The sequence below is a fragment of the Schistocerca americana genome, chromosome 1 (genome assembly GCF_021461395.2).
Source record: "Schistocerca americana isolate TAMUIC-IGC-003095 chromosome 1, iqSchAmer2.1, whole genome shotgun sequence".
NCBI lineage: Eukaryota > Metazoa > Arthropoda > Insecta > Orthoptera > Acrididae > Schistocerca > Schistocerca americana.
Window position 1 is genome coordinate 458494205 of NC_060119.1, and position 17835 is coordinate 458512039.

Below are 17835 nucleotides of genomic sequence, written 5' to 3' on the forward strand. Positions count from 1 at the left end.
GCGCAAACAAGTTCTCCACGTACGCGTACACCACCATTACTCTACCACGCAAACATAGGGGTTACACTCGTCTGGTGTGAGACGTTCCCTGGGGGGGTCCACCGGGGGCCGAACCGCACAGTTACCCTGGGTTCGGTGTAGGGCGGCAGAGGGGTGAAGTGGACTGCAGTAGTCGTCGTGGGATTGTGGACCACTGTGGCTGCAGCGGGGACGGAGCCTTTCCGTCGTTTCTAGGTCCCCGGTTAACATACAATACAATACAATACAAAACCGCATCTACAACTTTCCACGCCGCTGCCAGCAAGTCACTTGCCTAGCAGGCACCTGTATCTTTGTCCGCACTTGTTCATGCCCGCTCTTGCGGGCAGCCGTCCTCCAGTATCCCAGCAACGGGGCAGTGACACACGTAGGGCAGATACAATTAACTGCTCCGTGCAACAGGTGTCACACGTGCATGACACACTAACCTATGATAAGTTACACACTTTCAACGCGTGGTTAAATTTCACTGTGTCTGTAAAGGAATAGAATGAAATAATAGATAATTGGGATAAAAGTTTTATTACGTAATTTCACAAGCAAAATATCCACAATATACTACGAGAAAACTATCTAGCAGATGACAAATGCAAACCCTGTAAGCTCTAACTATCCTAGGTATCTACACACACACACACACACACACACACACACACACACACACACACATTTGTTGTGGGGGGGGGGGGGGGACGACAAATGCAATTGCGTACAAATGTATTGCGTACATATTTTCACTGTAATACAGACACAAATATAAATTTGGGTAAGGTGTCAAACAAAAATGCCACTGCTCTGCTACCAGAGACCACGGGTCTCTTATATCAAAATACGCAACAAATACCTCTGAACAATTTAGTTTTATCGTTAGATTTCTGGTTTATCATATAGCACAATTTCTATTACAAGTTTCAAAGGTTTGTAGAGGGGATTTACTAGCTAATGTTTTGACGTCTCGAAACACACCATTTGGATATAAAATGGAAGATCGAATACGCTTCACAATACGCACTGTGTGTGAAGAGGTTGCGCTTGTCAGTCCCTCAGGTATTTACGAAACCGCATATCATTTTCGCCGGACTACAGTAGCTGCAACAAACTGGTACGTTCGCATCTAGGGGGATTGATAGTCGTGGTCCCAGGACGTACCACTCTCTCGAATTTGTAGAGGACACCTTTCGTCAAATAGAAGAGAGCCAGACGGCGAGAACGTGAAACACAGACCATGCCATAGAGTACTGAGTACAGAGTTCAATCCGCCCACTCTGTGCATACCGTGAAGCGGGAGATTTGAAAGCGATCCTATGTTCAACCACATTTTACCTCAAAACCCGGGAAATTAATGAAAGAGAAAAACAAAGACTTCTTGGAATAGAAACGGAAAACTGGAGGAGGAGGAGCGTAATCTCAAGACTGGATCACATAGGAAATGAGGAAATACGGAGGAAAATGGAAGATGGAAATACTGTTATAGACACAACGGGAACAAATATCTTACTTTGGTATGAGGATCCTGAAAGGTTAGAGATTAAAAGATGATCGAAACGAGTAGTGCAATGGATTCACCTGGAAGAAGTAAAAGAGTTAGACCAGCGAGAACATGCAAAGCACACTATCTGGAATTTGGAGACTGGATGGACAATAGACAGTGGGGAATGGGAAACTGTGATAGCTGCAGTAAACTCGCATGTATACGATTCATTGCTAGACGTGAGTTTATTATCACAAGTTTACCTGCTATGTCCCCTGTACAATCGTAAAATTTCGTAATAAGAATTGTCAGACACCCTGCATATAAAGCATCCGTTCAAACAGTTCTGGGACTCATTTTATTCGGGTGTATAGGCGACGACACCGCAGTATCTAACGTGGCAGCTTGAACTAACCACACTGTAAACAGTAGATGTGTATTCGACCAGTCAATTTTGATCAGGCATTGTTAAGTACAGGATGTACGGCTGAGGTGTGTCAACGTTGCAGTGTCACAAATGGTAATGGAGAAAAGTGTGTGCAAAGTTTGTCCTGTAAACCATGATCCCTAAACAAATGTAACGATGTGAGTACGCCTGCCGTGACTTAATTGAAGTGCAAATTCTGGACAGTTTTTTTCCGGAAAAAATCATCACGGGTTGGTGTTATGAATACAAAACGGGCTTTAAACGACAAACTGCAGAGATTCACACGAAAGGTCAACGTTTTGACAACTAAACTGACATTGAAGCCAATGCGATACACGAGTTGACCATCGTCCCACAGAAAGAATTTTCTGACAGCTCTGCATGTTGTAGGATCGTTCTGTGAGTTATATTCTATTGAGTGGGAGAACATAGAACACATGAAGCATTAAAATCATCTTAACTTTTCTCTATTTTTTTGTTAATTAAGTTTCGGATCGTTTCGGACTGGCGGGAATAATGCAGATGTAAGACTACTATGAATACATAATTTAGAAGTATTTAGGGAAGAGAAAAAGAAACAGTGTTTTCATAAGATAAAAATGTGACACGTACCCGACATCACTACTAGAGGTCCATGATGGTTTTGACACAAATGATATTGATAGACAGTGTTTTAACTGCCGTATGATCGATATTGTATGCTAAGGTGTTCTGTCGCCGCCAGAGATTTACCGTAAATGAGTGAGCTGGTAGTGTTGACGACCATCTGACTCAGCAACATGCGCAGGTTGCGCGGCTCCAGCGGCGAGATCACGCTGCGCAGCCCCGCGGCCCAGCAGCAGCAGGCCAAGGCGGCGGCGGAGGGTGCTTCCAGCAGCGCGCTGCTGTCCGGGGACGGCGCCGGCCTCGGCTGCGTCAGCCACCCCTGGCTCATCGAGCCGGAGGACTCGGCCAACAGCTTCCTCTACCTCAAGATCCGCGGCTTCGAGCTGCCCTACAACGCTCGGGAGGATGCCTGCCCCACGCTCAATCGCATCGTCGTTTATTCTGGCGTCGATACTCGCGACCCTAAGGTATGTACATACGTTATAAGTCATCAACCATTCTACTGCTGTCCCTCATCTTTCATCAATACCTAACAATTACACCCAACATGCAATGACAGACAAAAGAGGTGAAGCACCCAGAAGACGTGATTGGATGTCATCAATGTCACTTCATAAATGTACACCATCAGCGGGTACGTAAATGATGAGTGTTGCAACTTTCTGTCACAGATAGAACCGTCACCAGAGTCCAGCAGTGTTGTTGCTGTTTTAGCCTTTTATGGTACGTAAGGACCGTGAACAGTGTCAGGCATGAGGTGGACATAGAGATGCCACGTACACGTGTGAGATACCATTATCAGCACCCAACAGAGTTTGCTAGGGCCCTCGTTGTGAGTCATCGTTAGCAGGCTGGTCGAATGGTACAATATCCAGATTTGTGAAGTATTCCGTTGTGACAGTGGCCTGACGTTGGATCATATGTGAACGAGAAGGCACGCATCCTGATCAAGGTTCTAGTCGGCAAGGCCTGACCACCATAAGATAGAATTGTCGTATTGTGTGAACCAAGCACGTCGTAACCCCTTCACATTTGTACCTCTGCCATCCTAAAACAAGTGATGGACGCTCTGCTACATTCTTTGTCTTCCCGCATCATTGGCCGGAGACTAGCAACAACTGATCTAGGGAAGTACAGTCCCATATGCAGGCTGCCGGTAACATCAGATGGGAAACTGCGGCGTTTGGAGGGGTGCCACGACCGAGAAACATGGACTGCTGATGAATGACGTCGAATTGTGTTCAGCAATGAATTACATTTCTGCAGCGTACTGAATGACATTGGTTGCCGGCCGAAGTGGCCGCGCGGTTCTGGCGCTGCAGTCTGGAACCGCGAGACCGCTACGGTAGCAGGTTCGAATCCTGCCTCGGGCATGGATGTGTGTGATGTCCTTAGGTTAGTTAGGTTTAACTAGTTCTAAGTTCTAGGGGACTAATAACCTCAGCAATTGAGTCCCATAGTGCTCAGAGCATGAATGACATGAATGACATTGGTTGGTGAGCGTGACGGGGACTTGGAGAGACATCCCGTTCTTCACACGTGTTTGGCAGAGAGGTGCAACTCCTGATGTTGTGAAGGGACGAGAAGGAGCAAGACATCGGGTATGACTTCAAGACGGCTGGTAGTAATTGCAGGAATTCCAACGGTACAACAGTACGTCACGGACACCGTGCTTCCTCATGCTTTACTTCTCAAGAACCAGTTGCAGTAGTTGGCCCGTTTGTCTCAAAAAGAGGATGTAACGGTATTATGACACCATTCTCAACCTAATCAGTGCATGTACCCAGACCATAGTGGGTGCAACGTCGTACTGGTGAGCCCATTGGTGTTGTCAAGTTCTTTGTACACTTCAATCGATTTTGTTCACTGTAATAATATGACATACCCTTTCAGCCCGTGAAGTTTCATTTCATTTCTTCATCCCTTTTCGGGCACTTCACTTTCTTTGTCAGACAGTTTGATACATTTGTCATAATCCAGTATTGGTTCACCCCCTTTATTTTGCACCTGTTCCTGGGCTGACTTTCGCATATACCCCACACGCCCGGCGTTTCTTCTAGTAAGGATCTTCGTTAATCTGTTCTGCACTTCTTAAGTCACCGTGCACTTCGCCAACACAGCAGCTCAAGTGCTTCCAATGTCTTCCTCTCCAGATTTGCAACGGTCAGCTTATTACATAGATGCAATGCTGTGCTCCATGCGAACACTTTCAAGAACATCCTCGTCACTCCCATATCAGTATCTGTTATTAACAGGGAACTGCTGCAGAGGTAAGTTTTCTTAGGCTGTATTAATCTACTTTTGACTCTTCCCTTGCTTCAGCCCTCCTGCGTAATCTTGCTTCGCAGGGACGAAATCTTTTTCGCTTCTTTTACCAGTGTGTCTATCCCTATTTTGATGTTGAGTAAATCGTTACTCTCTTTCCTACTACTCTTCATCACTTACCTCTTCGCTTTGATTATCGTTAAGCTATACACTGTGCGCACTGTGCAATCCGTTACTTTCAACAGATTCGCTGTCTTCGTTAGCTCCAGACATCCGTCCGAAAGCACATCGTCGGAATTACTTCTCTGGCATATTTTTCTTTCCTGAAATCAAACTGATCATCGCCAGTGCATCATCATTTTTTTCTTCTCAGGCATGGCTTGTCTGACTAATCATCTGATAGCTTCCTCATTTACCTACACGTATATTGTTTGGCAGTGTGAGTATATTGTTTTTCTGGAAATCTGACGCTAACTGATCCTTTTCATAGATTTCTGTACCAATGCAAATAACCTCCTAGTTCTAACACCTCCGACAGATTTCAATAACGCTGAATGTATATAATCGATTACTGCTTTCCTGTCGTATTTTTTCAGATCAGATGACTTAAAACTCTGGTAGCACATTACGTTCTCAGTTACTTATTGCCGGATATGTTGCTATCTCTGTCGTCCGCTACAACTTTTACCCCTACAGCTCCATCTAGTACCACCGTGGTTATTCCCTGATGTTTTAACACATGTCCTATCATCCTGCTCCTTCTTCTTGTCAGCGTTTTCCAGATATTCCCTTCTTCGACGATTCTGCAAAGGGTCTCATCATTTCTAATCTTATCAGTCCATCTCATTTTCCTTAGGACCGCAAGTCAATCGCTTCGATTCTCTTCCCTTCCGATTTTCCCTCTGTCTGTCACTGTGTATCACACAGTGCTTTACTCTAAACGTATATTCTCAGAAATTTCTTCCTCAAGACCTATCTTTGATACCAGCAGACGTCACTTGACCAGAAATGACCCTTTTGCCTGATCCACTTTCCACGTGATGTCCTCCTTGCTTCAATTGCAATGGGATATTTTGCTGCCTGGGTAGCACCATCCCTTAAGCTCGTCTACTCCGAGATCAGCAATTTCGTTGTTAAGTTCCTCGTTGTTCTCATTTCCGCGCTTGTCATTAGTTTTGTCTTTACAGCATTCCGTACCACAGACGGCAAAAATGGAACCCGTATATGATCGCTTTGTTCCTCGTCTGTCTGTCTGCTCCACTGTTTTTTCTCAAGAATGGGTGACATATCAAGTTCCAATTTATGTTGCATATTAAAATCTACGGTCTCTTGGCGATGTAAAAATTTAAGCTTCTTTGTCAATGCAGTCAAAAGATTCGGTCATGTACGTAACTTTATTTTGGTATCTTGCAAGTATCGATATCGATAGCAGGCAAATATCGTCGAAATTCTCGATTACCGAGATGGATGCACAAACTATATAAATCAAGCTTGTACAGAACCTTCCGTGCTCCAGTTTTTCACGTTTTTTATTAATAAACATACGAGAAGAGCCGCGAAATATCTGTTAATAATGCTGTGCTTTGCTTTTCTTTATCATCATTACCCTTTAGCGGAATAAAATGTATATATAGAAGTCTTATTGTTCTGTATCTGGCCTACAATTTAAGGAACGATTTTTCGTAACTGCAACTCATGCTAAGAATCAATATATCTTCCCTACTTCATAGTGATTAAAAGTTGAAATTACTTCGTTATGAGCACTGATGTTACAGTCCGTGTGATCGTTCAAAAACACAAGTTCGCAGTGGATTTTATTTCTCGTTAAAATGCTATTTCATACCACGACTAGCCCAAGAACATGAGACTCTCATTAAAAAATACGTTGTCACTATAAAGTTTGCCAGATCAGAACGGAGCACAGCAAGATTCCTATCAGATTCTGAAGGTACATTAAATTATTTGCACTGTAAATTATATCCTATCAGCAGCCCGCGTCAATCTGCAACACATCATAAAATCTGCTGATCTTCACTGCCAGTCTGGGAGCTAAAAGAAATAATATTATTTTACTATTATTTTACCGCTTCCTTGCGGTATGCTCTACTATATTGTAAGTCGTTTAAATACGCCGCGGCTCTTCGTTCTCCACGCAGCTCAGCACCACAGATAATATTTGTATAACTGAAAAATGTCTCAACAGGATGGGATAATATGCAAGCAAGCTTAACAATAAATAATACAAGTTTTCATTTAAACAACTCTATTAAAACCTTTAAATATCTCAGTGATTACAGACCTTTGTGAATTCACACGTAATGGCGTACATTGCTTAGTCTCGACAAAAGAATGCTACACTAGCGTTCGCTACTACGACACAGGATATCTTACTCGTTCGACTCCCAGATGAAGAAGACAAAGAAATTGCTATTCGTCACGTATTATATACTAGTTACTTATTTTAATCTTTGTTCGACATTTATCGTCTGTGGCGGTTTCATTACTCGCCGACGCAGATATTCTCAAAAATAAATAATAAAAAAAATACATAATTTTATACAATAACACAATATGATACATATAATTTTCTCGTTACTACATAATATGTTGTTTTTGTTTCTTACTAGACGTTACAATGCCCCCTGGCAGCAATTGACTAACGTTAAGAATGTTCGGCAATATGCTGCCACTAACGTCTGTTTGGTTATTGTCTGTTACCTTGGTTAGAACATTCACTTTAAACTTCTTAGTTCTTTTACACTGTAGGTTTAATTACACTTTTTATACTGTTCTTACACTTTGCGAGGTGACCATAAACCTAGTCCCAGGGTCATTACATTTATTTGGCTCCCCCATTCGGGCTACGTGCGATCAGAAAACCTGGGAAAACTGCGCCGGAGCCATGGTCATCTCGTCTGGTTTGTTTTAATACCCAGTTTGATCACAAAAAGTTCAGATTCTATCCAATGTTCACATATAACAAAGGCTATTTGTGAGAGCATGTTAAACCTTTAGTCTCTTTGTTACCCATATAATATTTGTGTTTTGGATTGTAATGAAAGTCACTTATTACACATTTTTACAGTAGTATCATGAATCGTCCTTGCATTTACTCGCGACAATTGGTTTAAAATGTCTAGCATTCATGCGAGTATACTTCATTAACATGACGAAAACATATTATATCTATATATCACTGAACCAATGAATACTTTGGGTCCGTATTGAATAACTAAAAAAAAAAAAAAAAAAATGTTTGTCACGTCATTTCGTGTCCACTAAACCCTATTCATGTTAGTGCATTAAACACATATTTGGTAGTTCATTTGAATGACAACAATGTTGTACGGAGCTGGCGGCGCGAAGCAATTGTTGAGTCGCGTCGTCTGGAACGCCGCGTGCCGACGGCCGCTGGGTTCGACGACCTGCTCTCAGTAACAGCGACGTCGTGCTGACGTGGCGCCCAAGCAGTCGCGAACCGCGGCGAACCATTCGCCGATGTCGGTGAGTGGCAGTGGTTTACCGCGACCGGCTGGCTGGCGGCACGGCACTCGTCTCGGCTTCTCCACATGGCTCCCCGTTGTAGCGCATGAAACAAACATTCCACAACGGTGTACTGCCTTTAAGGACACAGATTACTAGCTGTGGAAGAAGATGCAACTTGTTAAAAGCGATTATTGTTCAGTAATCCGTCGCTTCACTGGTATGCACAGGATGGTTTGGCGTGATAACAGGTTTCTTGTGGCATTGTGACACTGGTATTCAAGGTTCGTCACACGCACATTGTACTACACATTTTCACTCACTCCACGGTTGGTACACTGCCAGAGCGTCTTTCAACACGTGAAAATGTTTCGTAACACACATACTACATGTCCCCGTCGAGCTAGGTTCGTTTAACTCGACTCCGAACGGATCAATACCTACTGTTTTTATACACTGTCTATTGTTCGTTGAGCACTGCACTAGGACAGTCTGTCACTCAACACCAGACTTATCGACGTATATATTGGTGCAGATACAACAGTCATTTTCTGTCCCTGCTACACACAATATTCCGTCCTTTCCTCCATTGTTATGCACACAGTTTATTTTTTAATACCTTTTAACTGTTCTTCGCATACTCACTATCATCTACATGGCGTCTATTTGTTTTTACCTTATCACAACACACTTTTCATGTTGTTACTAGGCTATATAGCCCTTTTGTGAAATTTTTTAATTTTCTTATCAGTGTAGCTTGCCTGGTTATCACCCATCTATCAAACAGATTTTACCATGTGCATGACAGCTTGACTTGGGCATATTGATCAATAAATACTTCATTTAGCACTAGCATTATTTTTAATGATTTTTCCTATATGACTACAGTGTAGGTTCCACATTGGTTGACTTAATTCGCGTATCGCGTAATGAATATTCAAGGGCGTGTACCAAGTACACAGGCTTCAATTGAAGCATTGTTATATACAAAGCGGATTTTCCACGGAACGGGCTTGTTCCCCAGAAAATATTAGATACAGGCTCCCAGGTAGATGCTATTTTTCTTGACTTCCGGAAGGCGTTCGATACAGTTCCGCACTGTCGCCTGATAAACAAAGTAAGAGCCTACGGAATATCAGACCAGCTGTGTGGCTGGATTGAAGAGTTTTTAGCAAACAGAACACAGCATGTTGTTATCAATGGAGAGACGTCTACAGACGTTAAAGTAACCTCTGGCGTCCCACAGGGGAGTGTTATGGGACCATTGCTTTTCACAATATATATAAATGACTTAGTAGATAGTGTCGGAAGTTCCATGCGGCTTTTCGCGGATGATGCTGTAGTATACAGAGAAGTTGCTGCATTAGAAAATTGTAGCGAAATACAGGAAGATCTGCAGCGGATAGGCACTTGGTGCAGGGAGTGGCAACTGACCCTTAACATAGACAAATGTAATGTATTGCGAATACATAGAAAGAAGGATCCTTTATTGTATGATTATATGATAGCGGAACAAACACTGGTAGCAGTTACTTCTGTAAAATATCTGGGAGTATGCGTACGGAACGATTTGAAGTGGAATGATCATATAAAACTAATTGTTGGTAAGGCGGGTACCAGGTTGAGATTCATTGGGAGAGTGCTTAGAAAATGTAGTCCATCAACAAAGGAGGTGGCTTACAAAACACTCGTTCGACCTATACTTGAGTATTGCTCATCAGTGTGGGATCCGTACCAGGTCGGGTTGACGGAGGAGATAGAGAAGATCCAAAGAAGAGCGGCGCGTTTCGTCACTGGGTTATTTGGTAACCGTGATAGCGTTACGGAGATGTTTAATAAACTCAAGTGGCAGACTCTGCAAGAGAGGCGCTCTGCATCGCGGTGTAGCTTGCTCGCCAGGTTTCGAGAGGGTGCGTTTCTGAATGAGGTATCGAATATATTGCTTCCCCCTACTTATACTTCCCGAGGAGATCACGAATGTAAAATTAGAGAGATTAGAGCGCGCACGGAGGCTTTCAGACAGTCGTTCTTCCCGCGAACCATACGCGACTGGAACAGGAAAGGGAGGTAATGACAGTGGCACGTAAAGTGCCCTCCGCCACACACCGTTGGGTGGCTTGCGGAGTATCAATGTAGATGTAGATGTAGATGTAGATGTAGATGTTTTTTGATTAGCTTATGCTCCAGTGTCGTTCTCATATCACTACTGGCAGCAAACATCACATAATTGTTGCATATTACAGAGTCCATGTTTGGCTAGTCAAGACTCTCTCTCTCAGGGTTCCTTATCGTAATACAATTACAACAGTTACCTTACTATATTAGATTGCATCATTAATTGCACTTACATACTACACATAGAAAATGGTTCAAGAAATTAATCCTTTGTATAATGATTCAAGAAATTAATCCTCATTTTATCAACAAGAAGATTGTTCGTTGCTTAATGAGCCTATAATTTTTAAATGGCTCTAATTGTCTATAAACAAAATCTTTCCTGTGTAAGCTATTGCCTACTTTCTGAATCCACTTCCTCCAAGTTTCATTACACACAAATTTCTTTCTTAATACTAACATACTTATATTCTAAAACACAATTAAAATCTTCTTACAACTATTACTCTTTATATGTGATATGTCACGGAATAAATAACTTCACATCTTTACGTGGTTACAATCCTTTGATCTTCCCCGTATGGGGATGTGCTAACAAATAGCTACATTCGTGTGCCAACATCTTCCGAATCTCTTTAGCCACTACTTCCCTCCTCGACCAAGGGATGGAGTAAGTTGCGCGACAGTATGTTTTGTGGGGCATCACCTCTATGTGATAGTGGTACCCTTTGACTATTCCTGGTCGGTCGGTAAATACCATAGTGTATTCCGATAGCAGCTGCGTCAACTGTTGCTTTTGTTTACCGCTTAAACCTTCAGATTCTTGCACTTTGGTTTGAAATGCCTCAACATTTGTTTCAAACTTTCGATCCTCTAAATTCGGGTAATAGAGGTCTGCTGCATGTGACAAATCATCAAGGTGTAGTACCCAAGGGTTCCTACCCTTGATATTGATTCGATTACAACACGGCACAAGTACCTCCTTCGATTTCATCATAGATAACTCAATCCTCCTACCCCTATTAACTATGCTTAATTTCCCCAAGGAGAGGTCGATCAATGCGTCCCTCTCACGGAGAAAATCTACTCCCAGAATGCAGGCCACCTTCAATCCTTTAACAACGAGGAACGAGCTCACTATGGCTTCGCCCTCCTTACAAATCTCCACCTGCACCTGGTACTTAACTGATTGGCTCTGTGCACCAATGGCTCCAGACACCTTACAATTATTAACCGGGAAAGTCGGAATGCTATGTCCTTTTCCCAGTGCTTTAAATAACTCTATACTCATTACACTTACTGAGGCACCTGTGTCGATGATTATATTCACTGCAACATCATTGATTTTCGCTTCGATAATAGCTTGCACATTCTCGTTATTATCTTTCTTACATTCGTGTGGTTCGTTCAGTAGATCTTTATCCATACTGACACCATCGTTGTATCGCAGCATACGTATCCCAGGTATATTATTATCACTCGTGTTGCTCTCACTCCATCCCTCGGCCATCGATGGAGAGCATATCGAGGCCGATTCTAGTTTGTTGGATTAGTTGCTTGTGAAGTACTTGGAAGGCTATTGTCCGCGACCTCCACTATATGTACACTCTGATTTGTCGGCCGCCACGGCTGCGCAATAGGCGCGTTTTGCGGCGGTGGTCTATTGTTGTCATACCGGTCATTACCCTGTCGCTCTGGGCTTCTTCGCTGATTTTGATGCCAATTTCGATTACTATCACTATAATTGCTATGCCACTGACCTCGCGCATTTTTCCAGCGGTTGGTCCCTGACATTCCGGATTCGTACCGGTCGTCAAATCGACGCTTTTTATTATAAGTTGGTTGCCCATACCCGTTCTGGCCTCTACCATTACTACCATTTTGCGAATGTTCTTGCCGCTTGTTACCACCCCCACCATTTCCATGGTTGTGGTTTTGTGCACTACTATTTCTGTCATGTTTACATCCTGACCCATTATTCCGCGAGTGATCACACGCTGATTTTGCGTCTTCCTGTATCAAGTCTATAGAATCTAGAACAGACAGGAAGTTTTCCATATCGCTTTCTGGTACGTTTATTAATTTCTCTTTGATATGAATGGGTAAATGTGATTTTAGTAGTCTTATTATGTCTCTTGGTGATATAGGCTCGTCCCAGTAGCGTGTTTTGTTTATATATTTTTCAAAATACCGTCTCAAATTCCCCAGACGAGGTGAGTACGGTTCGGGATTATATACTTCTTTTCTTAGCCGCTCTTGTATACAAGGCGACCAATATTTCGATAGAAATGCCCTTTCGAACTGTTCATATGTCATGCAGCTGTCTGCTACTTCTGTAGCCCACAACGCTGCATCACCTTGAATGTACGACATTACGTATTGAATTTTCTGTGTTTCGTTCCACACACTGGGCAAGATATTTTTAAAGCTTTTTATGAATACTACTGGGTGTACTGATTTCCGTTCAGTAGTAAACGTTTGAAATTGTCTATTTTTGATTAAACTTTCTTCCACTAATATTTTTGAAATACATGGTTTTGCTCCTTGGACATATGCTGTGTGCTCCGAACCGAAGCTACAGCTCTTCGCATTATCGACTACAGATTCCCCATTGTTGTATCGCGTATAAGTTTGTGCGTTGCCGAAACCATGGGCTGTTGGCGACAGAGGTTCCTGTTCCAAATGTTTTCTGCTTTGTGCTAAACCCTTCTCCAGGTCGGATATCCGTTTGTTCATATTCACTTGCCACTGCGGAATATCCTCACTGAGTATTTGTTTGATGGTTTGCACGTCGTTCTGTACCTGACTACTCACTGCTGTACTGAACGATTCGGAGCCTCTATTTGCTATGGCTGCTTGTACTTTGGAATTAATGTTCTTGTCAATCTCACACTCCTTCACTTCTAGCCATGAGTTGAATTCTGTTTCAATTTTAGTTGCTTGTTCGTTCCACTTCTGCTCTACAAGCTGCGTGGAATCTATTTCTAGCTTTTCTACTCGATTGGCTAATACACCTATTTCGTCTACCCTGTTAGTGTTTGCTACTTGCAGGTTGTTGACCTGTTCAGTCAGCTCCTGCACGGCCTTAGGTATCGACTCATAATTCTGTTTCATATCTGCAATCTCTTTTTTCATGTTTTCTAACGATTGCACAAGTTGCTGGTCCCGCTCAGCTTGCCGGCGATCTCGCTCAGCTTGCTGGCGGTCTCGCTCGACTTGCTGTTGCGCAAATTCTGCCTGGTAATTCAGCACGCGCTCTAATATAGCCTGAAGCGAATACCCACCAGGCAGATTACCACTCTCTGGATCCTGCTTTTCTGGTGGTGGTACAACTTCTTTCTCTACATCCCCTTGAGGACTAGTGGGCGGTGGCACCACTTCCTGTGCCCCTGCCCCCACATTCTCACATGTTATATCCTCAAAGAGAGTACTAGTACTACTTGAGGTACCCGGTTCCACATTTCCTGCACTAACTAATTGTTGTTCCTCAGTATCCATATTGCTCGGACGTTGACTACGCAACTTAACCATATTCATAAATTGCTTACTAAACCACAAAGTCTGACAGTTTTGCCCCTTGCACACAAAATACGTTAATTTATCTACACTAACTGCACACTAAAAATTACTATCTACCATCAACTTTGTCCTGTCACAAACACTAACATCAAACTACGCACAATATGCACACCACTAGCGAAATGAGATCACTTCACTGGAGCTCGACTTCTACAAACAGGACAACTACACTGTAGTCTTACCTTTAGTTTATCTTGTCTCGGGGTTCGGCTGCCCCCGGATTACGTAGTCGTTACAGCTTCTCAGTACTATCAGGATCGTCTTCTCAGACTCGTTTGCAGTAGTACGTTTTGTCATGAAAGAGTGTTTACACATTCATTAATACATAGCATTGATCATGATATACATACATACATTTATCACTAAATACATATATATCTACACATACATAACAACACTGAAAGAAAAATACATAAAATTTTATATTTGTGGCCACTGCAAATTCGGGCCCCGCGTTTTTGGGCGACAGTTTCACGTTTTTTATTATCGCATATACGAAAAGAGCCGCGAAATATCTGTTAATAATGCTGTGCTTTGCTTTTCTTTATCATCATTACCCTTTAGCGGAATAAAATGTATATATGGAAGTCTTATTGTTCTGTATCTGGCCTACAATTTAAGGAACGATTTTTCATAACTGCAACTCATGCTAAGAATCAATATATCTTCCCTACTTCATAGTGATTAAAAGTTGAAATTACTTTGTTATGAGCACTGATGTTACAGTCCGTGTGATCGTTCAAAAACACAAGTTCGCAGTGGATTTTATTTCTCGTTAAAATGCTATTTCATACCACGACTAGCCCAAGAACATGAGACTCTCATTAAAAAATACGTTGTCACTATAAAGTTTGCCAGATCAGAACGGAGCACAGCAAGATTCCTATCAGATTCTGAAGGTACATTAAATTATTTGCACTGTAAACTATATCCTATCAGCGTCAATCTGCAACACATCATAAAATCTGCTGATCTTCACTGCCAGTCTGGGAGCTAAAAGAAATAATATTATTTTACTATTATTTTACCGCTTCCTTGCGGTATGCTCTACTATACTGTAAGTCGTTTAAATACGCCGCGGCTCTTCGTTCTCCACGCAGCTCAGCACCACAGATAATATTTATATAACTGAAAAATGTCTCAACAGGATGGGATAATATGCAAGCAAGCTTAACAATAAATAATACAAGTTTTCATTTAAACAACTCTATTAAAACCTTTAAATATCTCAGTGATTACAGACCTTTGTGAATTCACACGTAATGGCGTACATTGCTTAGTCTCGACAAAAGAATGCTACACTAGCGTTCGCTACTACGACACAGGATATCTTACTCGTTCGACTCCCAGATGAAGAAGACAAAGAAATTGCTATTCGTCACGTATTATATACTAGTTACTTATTTTAATCTTTGTTCGACATTTATCGTCTGTGGCGGTTTCATTACTCGCCGACGCAGATATTCTCAAAAATAAATAATAAAAAAAATACATAATTTTATACAATAACACAATATGATACATATAATTTTCTCGTTACTACGTAATATGTTGTTTTTGTTTCTTACTAGACGTTACACGTTCTGCTCGCACTTATCCGGACTTTTTTCCTTTTTGTCGCAATCCTTATTCTGTACTCATTAGAGTGTTCATTCCATTCAACAAGTCATGTAATTCTTCTACTGTTTCGCTATGAACAGCAATGTCGTCAGCGAGTTTTATCATTGATATCCTTTCACTTTGAATTATATTACCACTCTTGAACCTTTGTTTACTTCCGTCACAGCATCTTCGACGTATAGATTGAACATTAGGGGCAAAACACTGCATCGCTGTCTTACACCATTTTTAATCCGAGCACTTCTTTCTTCGTCCTCCAGTGTTATTGTTCCCTCTTGGTTCTTGAACATACTGCATATTACACGTGTTTCCCTATAGGCTACTCGTCTTTTTTTCAGAATTTGGAATATCTTGCATCACTTTACACTGTTTGTCGGTTCTTGTAGGTCGACGGATCCTACGAACATATCTTGATTTTTCTTCCGTCTTGCTTCCATTGTCAAGCGCAATGTCAGGACGGCCTCCTTGGTTCCTTCACATTCCCCAAAGCGAAACTGATCTTCATCTGACGGATCACCAGTTTTCTTTTCCATTCTTCTGTGTATTGTTCTTGTCAAGAACTTGGATGAGCTGTTAAGCAGATGTGCGATAATCGTCGCACTTATCTGTCCTTGCTATCTACGGAATTGTGTGGCTGACACTTTTCGGGAAGCATGATAGTACATCTCCAGTCTCAAAGACTCTGCACACTAACTTGAATAGTTCTGATGGGATGTTATCTGTTCCTTTTGTCTTACTTGATAGCAAATCTTCCAGATCTCTTTTAAACTCTGATTTTTAAGACTGGATCCCGTACGTCTCTCACATCGACTCCAATTTCTTTTCCTACCGCGTCACCAAACAGGTGTTTCCCCTTACAGGGGACTTCAATGTGCTTTTCCCGCCTGTCCGCTCTCTCCGCTGCGTTTAACAGTGGAATTCCCATTTCACTCCTAATGTTACCACCAGAAATCAAATTACGCATATATGTCAATATTTGGGTGCACAAGGAGGCGTCTGTTGTAGCGAGATGCTTAAGTACCAACGTATATTTAAATGGCACAGACTTTCAGTTGCACTCATTAATGGTAGGAAACTTTAATGTAAAAAAGGTGTCGCTATGAAAGGCTAAGTACGTGCTTGGGAAATGGAACACAGGGTTGCTTGTGACTGAGGGTGGTTGATCTGACACACAGTTATTTGTCTCTCCTTTAATTTTTTCAACTCATTTTTCATTAAAAACAAAATATGAATGTAGGATGCCAAGTTGGAACACCCGACTTCCTTGGAGTGAGGTGGCCACCAGATGCGAGAACCCGCCCTTCTCGACCAGCACGGCGCCGGTAGCAACGACGGTGCGCGCAATCAACTGCTGAGGATATAGGCTGAACGGGAAACGGAAACTCACTCTGAAACACATTTCGAGCAAGAACAACACTGGCTGACAACACAATTTCATTAAAACATTCAGCTGAACTTGTTCTAAAACTCAAACAGATTGCCATTCAAAAAAGGTCAAACGTAATAGCAAAGTGCACAATGGTTCAAATACTAGCATTCACAATTAGAAGGTTATATACTTAAGATTTTTTTACGTTCCACGTGGTAATAAAATTTACTAGATGTAAGTAGACAGAGTAACGGTCGCACGGTAAATAACCCCAACAGCTACTTAAGCCAGAGCACTCACAAATTAGCTTATATTGAGCTTAACGTCATTTGGAACTATACCAAGAAGCACTTGCGGTAAAATATCACAAATAATCGGCACTAGTCATAGCTTAAACTAGATTTTCGATTTAGACCGGGGACTTACACCTTTCTCAGGTAAACGGGCACTAGCCTGATCAAGCTAATAAACAAGCACTACTCTGATAAAACGTCTAAACAGGCAGTAGCCCGATCAAATTGATAGTATTTGCCACTAAAGAATTAGAACAGTTCTCGCTGTAGGACTTTGCCGATGATAGGTCAAGAAAGCCGCTGAGAAAGGTGAGCAACCACGATAACGATCGCACGTCCGTGGTTCCTTACGCAACACAAGGGCACAACTTAATAATATGACAAGTCCATAAAATAAGCAGTACGGCAAGTATATGAAATGTTCACATAGCACAACTAACAAAGACCTCGTTCCTTACAACCAACGAAAACACGCAACAGAAATCTTCGAGTCAGATGCTGACCGACTACAAGTAATATCAAAATCACGACTAGAATATTCAAAGCAAATACAGAGAAACACAAGCCG

At 42.1% G+C, this 17835-nt stretch overlaps 1 protein-coding gene across 1 annotated transcript in view; it reads left to right on the top strand.

Annotated features, from left to right (window-relative positions):
* The window catches only part of LOC124561711, a 198553-nt gene that overhangs the window by 156395 nt on the left and 24323 nt on the right, over positions 1–17835 (top strand). Inside the window, exon 7 of the mRNA XM_047130939.1 lies at positions 2725–3010. Coding sequence (XP_046986895.1) covers positions 2725–3010 — 286 coding nt within the window. The remainder of the gene's footprint in view (positions 1–2724; positions 3011–17835) is intronic.